Raw genomic sequence first — 11,368 nt, 5'->3', positions numbered from 1 at the left:
ATCCTGAGGAGAAGCTTTGAGAATGCTTTTTTGGCTGTAAAGTGACGGGGGGATTCCGGGGTCACACGGCCAGCTTCCCTGTTCGGTATCTTTACATTCCCCACAGGCCCGTTCCCATGGCAAAGTCTGGCACAATATGGCGCATCAGATTGCATAGTTGGCTGCAAAAATACTGGTTGTTCTTGGTGCACACTCATCTCTTCTGTCCTCTGGTTTGGCTCGTCATTTGTTGACTTCAGTGGGCTCAGCTGTTGTTGTCAGCTGCTCCAAGATTCAGATTTCTTTCCTTTTTTTCCTTATTTCTCACAAACTCTATTCTCCTCCACATGATAGGACACTTTTTAAGAAACATGTTTAGATTCTCTGTTTGTTTAATCAAGCATGGAATCGTTTTGAGCTGGGTCTCTTTCATGGACTGTGAATAATGTCTGAAAAGGTAAATATGTTGTTGGAGTTGAGGCGTGAAAAGTGAAGCAGACATGCTTTTCAGCAAGGACGAAAGTACATGGGAGATCTAACAAGGTTTGAGGGTGAAGCTACAGAGAGTGAGTTTGTTACAGTGGTTTTATTCTATATAGGAAATGAAGGCAGACTCATAATGATTTTTTGTCTCCATTGGGGTAAAAGCCAGTGATCATGTAGTAGACATACATAATGTATATAACTGGAGGTTCAAATCAATTAGTTCACAGGGGAAACATGAATATGGGAATGTAGTAGATAATAAAGTCCATGGAGGGGTCATTCAAGGCCAAGAAGGGAATAATAACAAGCAACACAAGCAAAATGTACAGCCTATTCATACTTTCAAATTAAGAAATTAGTCAATAAAATTGTATTGGCATATTTTGTCTTATAAATTTTACTGTATGAAGCCTGCTATATGTCCTTCTCTGTCTCTCATGTGTACAGTAAACATAAAGCTATAACTAGCAGCTAGTTAGCTGAGTTTAGCACAAAGGCTGAAACCAGTGGAAACATCTGGCACAACAAGTTATTTTAACACTTTGGTTTTTAAAACAAACAAGATGTAGTGAGCTTTAGAGGTGGTGGTGGGCAGATTTAGGCTGTTTCCCTCCTTTTCCAGTCTGCTTTGCTAAGCTAATGGGCTGCTAGTTGTAGCTAGCATGAGAGTGGTATGAATTTTATCATCTAACTCTCAGCAAGAAAACAAATGAGCAGATTCGCCAAAATGTGTAACTATTCTACTCATTTCTAACAACAAACCATTGCATCACAATGTTCCTTCATTTCTTCGTTGATTATACCACTTTGTTTCAGCTCATTCTGAGTTTGCTACTGTATTAAGAAATTGCCCAGCCATTTAATCCCAACAATAAATTAGGGTTAAGCCCTACCTAAATTGTACCTTTTCTACCTTGACAAAACCTTCTGATTCCCGCTTCAACTATTCTACTTGTCTAATCATAATCATGAGCACATTTTTTTTTGTGACAAACTGCAGAGAACAGATGCAGATCATCTCGCCCACTGATCACTTCACACTAGTTTATAACACTATGTTGAAGTTTTCAGCATCTGTTTTGCCATAACTGTGTGAAAGATTCAACATGATTACACAAGGAGCTTGGTTGTCTGGCTCGGCAAACCAGTGACGTGTGCTTCAGCTCGTCAGTGCAGCTGTTCTCTGCTCCATGCGACTGGAGGCAGCCATATAGTCAGTGTAACCCAACTTCATGGGACACATCGTTTCCTCTGGTTATTTTAAGCCTTCATAACCAGCAGGATGACGACATTTGTTCTGGCCTCTTAACACCAGGATCTGTGTGAACCACAGCACATACAAAATACACGCCCTCACACTCACACACACTCAAATAAACACAATCCTGACACACAGACACATAGTCCCCACCCTGGATCCCCCCCCCTTTCCATGTTTCATCAACCCCATGTGAAGCAACATGCTCTTTTGTTGGTTGTCCCGTCTAGCTATATTTATCCAGTGCAAGCTATTCCAGACTGTCATCTGCCAGATCCCAGCCCTGGTGCTATCCCCAGCCCCCTTGATTCTGTCTGAACCCAGCCTGTAATGAGGCCGTCTGGCGTCAAATTACTCAGAACACTTCATGGTCCCTCGGCGGTGCTGATGAAGATTTTCAACGGGATGGGAGCTGGCGCTGATCTGCCTTCATGTCAGCGTGCTGTGAAAAGAGGCTCTCTTAACTGCAGCCTCCCACCGCCAAGCAGTGGGAATGATAGAGTAGGAGACTAGCTATTTGAAAGAAAAAAGAGGGAGTTCATATTTATTTTACATGACTCAGTATCATCCTCATGGAAAACAAAGAAAATGAAGTCAGTGTTATCCATCAGGTGTCAGGTGTTCACTAAACTTTGTTAGAGTGTCAAAACTTTTGTATGTAACCAAATGCACCGAGTATAAATTAATATTTTATTCCTCTCAGGAGATGCACACATCATAGCAGCTAAAGCTCAATTCTGGTGTCTTTGAACAAAGGCTAATAACATGTTGGAGTCGAGAACTAATTAGACGCACAAAAAAACTATTAGTTTGGAGTCTGATGTCTCATGATCAACAACTGCAGCCTTGTGCTTATGAGTCATACACCCTCTGGGCTGGAGGGAGTCCCCACTCTCGCAGTGGATTTCTCTATATTTAAAATATGAGTCATATGCATGTGCGAGCTACTGTCCCTGCTGGGCGTGCAAAAATAGTAGACATAAGTCTATAAGGGATGGTGCTATGTAGAACGGCACTTAGTGCATGTGAAATGCAACATGCAACACATGAATATTAAAGACGCTCGGTTGATACTGCGTGTGGCTTGCTTGCTAAAAAGATTTTGGTTCCCAGGAGATGGAGTCTTGCTGAGAGAACATGAAACACATCTGATAACAAACTGGTCCCTACATCCCTCTTTCGACAACCACTTCACATCTGACATTCTTCAAACGTTGGCTAATTGCCGCACACTCGCATTCTTTCATTGCAGTTGTTTTGGCTATATTAGGTAAGAGAAGCGGAGGGACAATTTGATTAAAGCCTCCAGCTGTGGCTCACTACTAACTGACCAAGCCACCTCCAGATGTTGCGAGTGGAAACCTCAGGCTTTTCCTAACACGTCTCAGATGAGTCAGCCGCGGCACTGGAAACATTTCCCATGATTCACGCTGCTTTTCCAGTAGATTATTGTTACCCCACTTGCCACATCAGTCTAAAGCCACTGATCAGGGCATGTGAGTTACACAAGATGAAGAGTGTTCGACAAAGCAGGCCTTGTTCTGAAGTCTAATTCAGGCATGAATCTGTATCATGTGTTTACGTAAGATGACAGTATCAGGATGATATTACCAACTGATAACAGTCACAATAAACATTAAAGATCTTGGGGGGGGGTAAACTGACAAAGTATTTCCACAAAAGCCCTCTGGGGTAAGAAGACATTTTGTTGTTCCTCTTTGCTTTTAATTTGTTTTCAGTGGATAAGAGAAACAACGGCAGCCAGTATAGAACTAATTCCTCTCTATTCAACCAAAAAATGATAAAACAGACTATTCTCCACAAAAAAAAATGAAAAAGAAAAAAACCCACAGAGGCCACTCGTATCGAGACATCTGGTCATGCATAATTCCTGCTTATTGAAAACTTGGCAGTTCTGTGGTGATGAGAATTTTTCTCTGGAGTTTTCATTTTTGGGCACTAAACTCCCCAACAGCTCTTATCAAAAATAAACACACAGAGCTCAGCTGCTGCAGTGGGGGAAGGATATAAGCCCCATCTTTCTCAGGGTCATAACACACCCTTTGATTTGAAATATTCCACTTCAGGTCTCGGCCCCACTGTGGTCCAACAAGTATCCGAAAGCGTCCATGACATTATCACTTTAGTGCATCTACACAGGTGGTAATTGTCTTTGGGTTTTTTCAGGCAGTCTTGGTTTGTTCTATTGTTATTTTTCTTATATTTTACAATGTTTGCTTTTGGTTTTTTTTTTTTAAGTATATTTTTTGGGGCTTTTATGCCTTTAATGGACAGCACAGTGGAGAGTGACAGGAAACGGGGAGGCAGAGAGAGAGGGGGAATGACATGCAGTGAAAGGCCGTCCGATGCGGGATTCGAACCAGGGCCGACTGCAGCGAGGACTGTAGCCTCTACACATGGGGCGCCTGCTTAAACCACTACGCTACACAACGCCCCCAATGTTTGCTTTTGATTATATTGAATAACTGACATTCTCTTATTCTTATCCTTATCTATATCCTGTTGTCTGATGCTGCAAAGATCCAACATCTTCAAAAATCACATTAATCAAATCTTATCTTGTAGTCCAGATTTCCGAGCACGTCAAGCTTTTGCCGAAGGACAGAAATTCAACAGGACCTTGTCCTGAGCGCTTTTGTTGTGTCTGCTGTTGTGTCTGATTTTTAGCCACGCTGCTTCCGCGGCTCTATAACTACCAATTCCCCTCAGTCCACCACTTTGCTTTTGACTGTAACATCTCTACAAATATTGGATGGATTGTCATGAAATTTTGTACAAACACTTGATGAATCCTACTGAGTTTGGTGATGCCCTGAGTTTACCGCATGTCACCTTTAAAGGTAAAAAATGTGAGTCGTCCATTGCTTATGGCTACGTTTAAAAACGAAATACCTGTAAAACCAATGACATTTCCATCAGCCTCACCTGTACTTTGTGTTTAATGTTACTAAAATGCTAAACTAAGATGTTAGCATGCTAAAATTAGCATTTGACTCAAAGGCATGGCTGTAAAAGCGTAATCTTGTTATTAATGCAAATGCTGAGTGAGTAAAATTAAGGAAGTTTCTTAGTGAAAAGAGTGACGAACATCTGTAACATGTCCACACTTTGTAAAATCTAGTGAATGAAAAATAAAGCTGTTAAAGTTTATTATCATGTTCAGTGCGCCAACATAAAAAAACCTATGAAAAACCCTGGCTGGCTCCAGTCCTGCAGTTGTAAAACTCTTTGGTTCATAAGTATTAAGAATTGTGAAGAGAATGATGCCCTTCAGCAAGGCATTTACCGTTTTTTCAGAGCAATCCTCTGGAGTAAATGTTGACTGTTTTCCTCCTTTATTCACGCAGCTCTAACCCACTCTGCTGCTGCTGCTGCTGCTGCTGCTGTAGGTAAGACTGTGTCCTTAGAATTGCCTAAAATTGCATGGCATGAAGGTAATCACAGTTTAACAACAATTTGAAAAATCCCAAATTGCCACTTACAGACCTGAAATCGGAGTGTACACCATCCGTCACTAAACTGCTGCAAAAACCCCCTACCATCAGCTTATCTGATTGACGTGGAAGGGGTTAAAACAACACGGGAGCACACCATGAGATGGCCTTTGACCTCCCACCTAGGGACAGAATCTGGGTCTGTGTTTATGTACAGAAAATCTTTTGTGTACACACCCAGGGCTAAATGAGGACTGTGTGTGGGCTGTCTGCCTGCTCTAAGCAGATCATGGCCCTAAAATATAATCCGAGGAGCCTGCCATTGACAGCCAGCAACCTCAAAGAGAGCAATGTGGGAAAGATCATCTGCCAGCGGAGTATAGAGTCCTCAAGGCGAGGGACATGTCTTTTTTTCAGTATTCTTGCATCACAATGAGAATAAACTGAGCTATGATATATGCTTGTGCTTTGAAGTCACTGAGTCCCCTGCTTTAAGTCTGACAACAATGCAAGTGGCGCACTGAGGAGGAAGAGAGAGTTTCTCTCCTATTTTGGATGGGCTGTGCATCTAGCACGACGCCGCCTGATAGCTTCATCACAGGTTCCCCCTGCTTTTAAGGATAATTCTGATTCATTACAAGTTGGGTCTTGTTTTTGTTCTTATTTTTAGACATTATTATGCTCTGTAATTACAACATCACACTCACAGAGTTAATTGCTGAGATCTGGAAGGCTGAACAAGAAGTCAGATGGGGGAAAACACACAGTCAGATGATCAGACTGGCCTTCAAGAAACCAGTGTGCAGGGCCTAATTAACAGACCTGGTGGCCTTGGGGCAAAAATTAACTAGTGGGCCCCTATTGATTCCCCCATTTCTCAAACTCTCTTTACACTGAGTACGTATTCTTTCATACTAGCAATTAGTTTGTGATGAATTAATTCAGCACAAAAGTTATACAGGAATATGCTTAGGTGCAGTAGTAACTGAAATAATACAAGCAAGGTAAACCTGGTAGTTGTATTGGTGGTGCATGAAGTATTACCAAAGCATCAAATTACCACAAAGTAGTAACCACAGAGTGAACCTGGGGCCTCTGGGAGTCTGGGGCCTTGGGGCAGTTGCCCATTTGGAAATGAAGCCTTGCCCTAAGGTAAGGCCAAACACCAATAGCAATGTCATTACCCGAACTGTTGTAAACATCCATCACAGTTTACAGATATCAACTTTGACCCCCCATGCTCACTGTAACAAACCATGTGCATTCATCTCTACCTCCAAATAAAGTGTTTTAGACAGTCTGGCCAAAATACTGGCTTATTTACACCCTGTGTGATAGTTAGCCCTCTGACATTTCTTGCTCTGTCGCACTTTTTGTCACTCTTTAACATTTCACATTTCCTGCTTTTAGCTCACATGCTTATCTGACTACAGCAGCTCAGTGTCAGTGAGAGAAAGTGGCCCAGTGTCTTGCTCAAGGACAAGTTAACTGCTGTTACAGGAATCAAACCTCTAACATTTTCATTATGGGACAAGCACTGTAATTACTGGGCAGACACGCTGCCCACCTTGTTGCTGTAGGTCAGATATAAAATGTTATCTATAGTAACAAGATGAAGTTATATGGAGGAAAGGAGCAGGGTGAGTCAGGTTGCCCGTACAGCTAACTTTGGATTCTTGCAATAATGTCTGCCTCGGGCCAGAAAACCAAAAAAAAAAAAAATAGAACAGTTAATAAACCATGACTCACCGAAACTTTCTCTCTGAAAGTGACAGGATAAAACATTGGGCGGGCAGAAGTGAGGGAGGTTATATCACATTACAAACATTATCAATGTTGGTTGTCTCCTGAGCTCCAAGATGTTATGAGGGTTTCATTTTCATGCAGCCAAAAGGACAAGATTGTCAATGAGTAAAAACGCCTTCCAAAGCAGTAAAGAATGACTCATGTTCAGCACTTCAGTTTCAGACGAAATGCACTTTTTCTGCTGCAGAGAAGCCTCCACAGGTTATTCTTTTTTTACTGGCAGACTGTATATTATATCTTATATTTTGTGTTGGAAGTGTACAACAAAGTGATTGAAAAATAATTATAGCATGTAGCACTACCTCTTAGGACATGTCTCACAAAGTTGGAGCCCCTGCTTATTTTTTGGATATTCACTCCTTCAGTCACATGTGGAAGGATTTCCATAGTGAAAGAGCAGACGAGGGGCTATGCATTTTGCTCTGCATTTATAAACACAATGATTTTCTTGTTTGGGTCTGCTCCAAATGCCCCATTTCTGTTCTGTCCTAACATTGTGTGGTGTTTAAACTAAGGGGTGAGGGGAGGGTCACACAGTGCGTCTGTGGAACCAGAGCACAACCAGCCGAACACTAATCTCATCAATTTCCCGATGCAAATATTGGACTTATTAATCTTCTGTGCAGACACTTGTAGTCACACCATTCTCTCTGCCAACACTCGAGGAACACATGGAGGCCTTGTATACAGACACTTCACAAAGCCCAGGCAAACTCCATATTTATTTTTTTCTTGTTACCATAGTGACATTATACTCTGGGGGAGATAGGCGGCTCATATGCAGTCTTGGGATGCAAATCCCCTCGTTAAGCTTTTGCAATTGAAAATGCAAACACATTCAGGAGCAAGACATCTCTGAAACACTCACAAATGTGCATAAACCATTAGACAATGTTTGTACTAGATGCTGTTGTCTTATATGTTATTTGAGCAATTGAAGACAAACGTCCACAATTAGACGTGTGGTAATTCAATTAATGCTCTTAGAATATTATCTAGTAGCTTTTTCACATCATACATATTTATAGTGTTTTACACAGAGCATTATTAGTTCTGCCAACAGAGTCTGTCTGTCTGTCTATTCATCTGTCTGCTCATATTTGTATTCATATTAGGAAATGCCAACATGTCATAAATGGGTTTTCAGAAAAGACAAAATAAAAGACAACAAACAACAGAGTTTGCAGAGAGGTAGATAATGGGGCAAAAAAAAAAAGTCATTAACTTTTCACACTGTTGGGCCAGCAGAGGGGAGTGGCAGCAGACGTGACTTCCTTAGGAGCACAAAACTTCACAAACAGATTTACATGACAACATCAAACTTTGTGTGACTATCTACAGACAGACAGGAAACAAATCCTATTACCAGGCCAACCGAACAACACGCAAACACTGGAGAGCAATTTATAGTTTCGGAAATAACTGCCCTGCCAGTTTTTTTCTTCCAAATCTTGGTGAAGTGGTGGTTAAAGGGCAGCTTTAATGGTCACTGAAGAAATACAGAGCTGCACAGAGACTCTGAGCAGGAACATGTCAAGTCTAATTTCAGATAGAGCCATGATAAAATATGTATGCCTTGATACCAAATACAAAACCCTGCGTCTCGTCTACTTTTAATGCCAAAAAAAAGAAAAGAAATGTGTCCCTTTTAAATTCTATGGTATTCACTGATAAACAGGATCTAAAGGAGTTGATGCTATTCAGTAAACCTGGGTAGGTGAAAGATCATGTGTTATCACAAAGCTAAACAACATGAAAACTAAAATATATACAGTATGTTTATAAAAAAAATGAGAGAAACTGATATGGTGAGCTACTGCTGATGCTCACACTGCATCATAATTGTTCCCGTGGCTGCCATGTGGGCGGATGACACACGATGCTCTAAGACTATGGGAAAGTGGTAAAAAAAACTCATGGAAACTGTTATTATAGGGGCTGGTTCACTGTTCTGTGTTCGTGATTGGACTCTAATCATTTCTGCTGCCACGCAAGAAGTTGCTGAAGGTAGAGAAATAAAGTAAGAGTGGCTGCAGGAAACACCACCTCTGAGATCGCACAGTGCCTCTTTAAAAAAAAGAGTGGCTTCAGGAACAGCCAAGGTATCTGCACATCATGTGGCGCCCGGCCTGGTAGATTTGAAGATGTAAACACAGGCAAGAAATGAAACCCTCTGTAAGCCTTCGAGGTGGTTGGTTGGAAGAGTCCCCCGACAGCTTGTGGCAGGCATTTTGCGGAGCGAAGGGGGGCGAAAATTTAATCAGTGACTTGGTACATCTGGTCAACATTAGCATTTAGTTCTCCAGGGTCAGTGGGTGAGTAGTGTTCACACTGAGTCGGCGAAGATTGTGCCAGCAGATAATTAGATGAGGAGAAATTGTTCCCTCGTACAGTCCCCCCCCCCTTTTTTTATTCTGCCATCGTTTTGATTAGGGGAACATTTGCTTTTAGATATGTGGAAAATCACATCTACGGCCGTAAATGCGCCGTCAGCGCTAACCATAATGCTAATTACTGTATCTATGTCTATATAAATATACCGCACACTGTTGTGCAAAAAGGTGTCTGTAAATTGCCATCAAATGCAATGTGACCACACTCAGACAGCAGCCACTGTTTGCTCAGTGTACAGCTAATTCTTCGGCGGAGGTGTCGCCGTCACGGCAGTCAGTGGGGTTTATCTATAAATGAGCAAGCAGAAGGGCAGATGACTCTTTTTCATGCTCGTGGTGAATCCTGCTCTCAAGCTGAGCTTTGATTCGTCGCCACTGAAACAAAGCAACACTCCTCCGTTCAGATCAAGAGCCACTTTTTCACTTTAGCTGCCAGTGAGACACTCGTGGAGAGGTTTGCCCAGACTTAACTGGAGTGGAATTTGCAGTGAGAGTTTGAAGAGCTGACAGCAGGCAGAAGACAATGGGCTCAACAGCTGCTCTAAGTCCGATGCTGATCCTGCCAACTCGCCATATGTACAATTTTGCAATGAGGTGAGTTGGTAAAGCTGTTTGAAGACACTGTTTCAACTTCCAAGACACTGTTTCAACTTCCATCCACATACCGGATTTTCCTCCCCACACCCAAACGCCGAACACCCCGCGCAAACTGTCCTCACACTGCAGGGGAATAAAAAAGAACAGCTTCTGTATCATATACTGAGAAAGGTACATCTGTAGCTGACTTAACTCGGGCTCTATGGGGCCATTGTATAGTTTAGCCTTCCAGCATCCCCCTCCCCAACACACACACTGCCTCTCTCACCCATTTACTAGCACCCCCCACTTTCATCTCCCCTCTCTGGGTGGATAGGGAGCAGCTCTGCCTGCCACCGCGCACTTCCCTCTGAAAGAGCCATTCATTGCTGCCGGCAGAGGGACCTCAGCTCACCTTCTAACCACAGAGGGCTTCAACTTGACTACCTCCTGCCTTTTGGCAACAAGCTTTCAATGCAGACATTCTCAAGGTAAATGCGCTCTCACACTCTGCCAAGCACAGGCTGAAAGGCAAAAAAACAACAACAACAAAAAAAAACAAAAAAAACAAAAAACAGCATTAGATGAGAAACCGACAGATGTTGTCTCAGACCTTGGACCAGAGACAGACCCTCTTGTATTGAGTTTCATCCAAGAAAAAGAAGGTTTCACTGCTGAGCAATGAATGGTATGAGCACTATGAGATTGGACAAGAAATACAAAAAAGTAAAGAAAAGAAGTCCTGGTGTGGAGTTGGTGCTCAGTGCAGTGTCATTGCAGGTTAAAGTTGAAGCTTTCTTAGTTCAGGTTTGAGGCTCTAACTCGTCAGCTTGTCATGCTTTGACTTGTGCTTTGGGGAAGCCACTGAGAGGGACAGTGATCTGATTCCCCTACCGTGCATCTCTGACAGAGGGGAGCAGAAGGGAGGAACAGGACACCAACAGAGTGATTTGCAGTGGCACTTACCTCCATGACCGGGGCTGGGGAGGCAGAGCAGCAGGGTCAGGAATGCACCGACCACGAGCGAATGCAGGGCTGTCATAGTTTCGTGTTGAAAGTTAAGTCCTCCACTCTCACGTTAAAGACACGCCATTCAGAAGGGACTGAATGACTTTCCAGTTTTGGGACCTGCTACAGGATACTCCTCTATGTGAAGGGGCAGGGCTGGGGAGGGACCACGAGAAGGACGCCCTCCTTCAACCCACCCCAACGCACGCACACTCATACACACACTTCTTTCAAAGATTGAAATATCATATCCTGCCGCTCCCTGCTGCCTCTTCGCACTCACAAGTTCAAGACCTGTTACTACACACATATGTGTAAAGGATAAAACACACACACACACACACACACACACACACACACACGTGCATTTACATATATCAGCTCACAGGCATGCTTCCTGTACCACC

General features: G+C 42.7%; 1 protein-coding gene across 1 annotated transcript in view; it reads right to left on the bottom strand.

Annotated features, from left to right (window-relative positions):
* Positions 1–11,058, bottom strand: part of cspg4 (chondroitin sulfate proteoglycan 4) — a 68,523-nt gene extending 57,465 nt beyond the window's left edge. Inside the window, exon 1 of the mRNA XM_023400273.2 lies at positions 10,920–11,058. Coding sequence (XP_023256041.1) covers positions 10,920–10,995 — 76 coding nt within the window. The 5' untranslated portion in view covers positions 10,996–11,058. The remainder of the gene's footprint in view (positions 1–10,919) is intronic.
* Between the last annotated feature and the right edge of the window lie 310 nt (positions 11,059–11,368).

The sequence above is a fragment of the Seriola lalandi genome, unplaced genomic scaffold (assembly GCF_002814215.2).
Source record: "Seriola lalandi dorsalis isolate HSWRI2012SDOR001 ecotype SW California unplaced genomic scaffold, Sedor1 jcf7180002052274, whole genome shotgun sequence".
NCBI lineage: Eukaryota > Metazoa > Chordata > Actinopteri > Carangiformes > Carangidae > Seriola > Seriola lalandi.
Note: the sequence above shows the minus strand (reverse complement) of the source record. Positions and strands in the feature narration are given on the sequence as shown.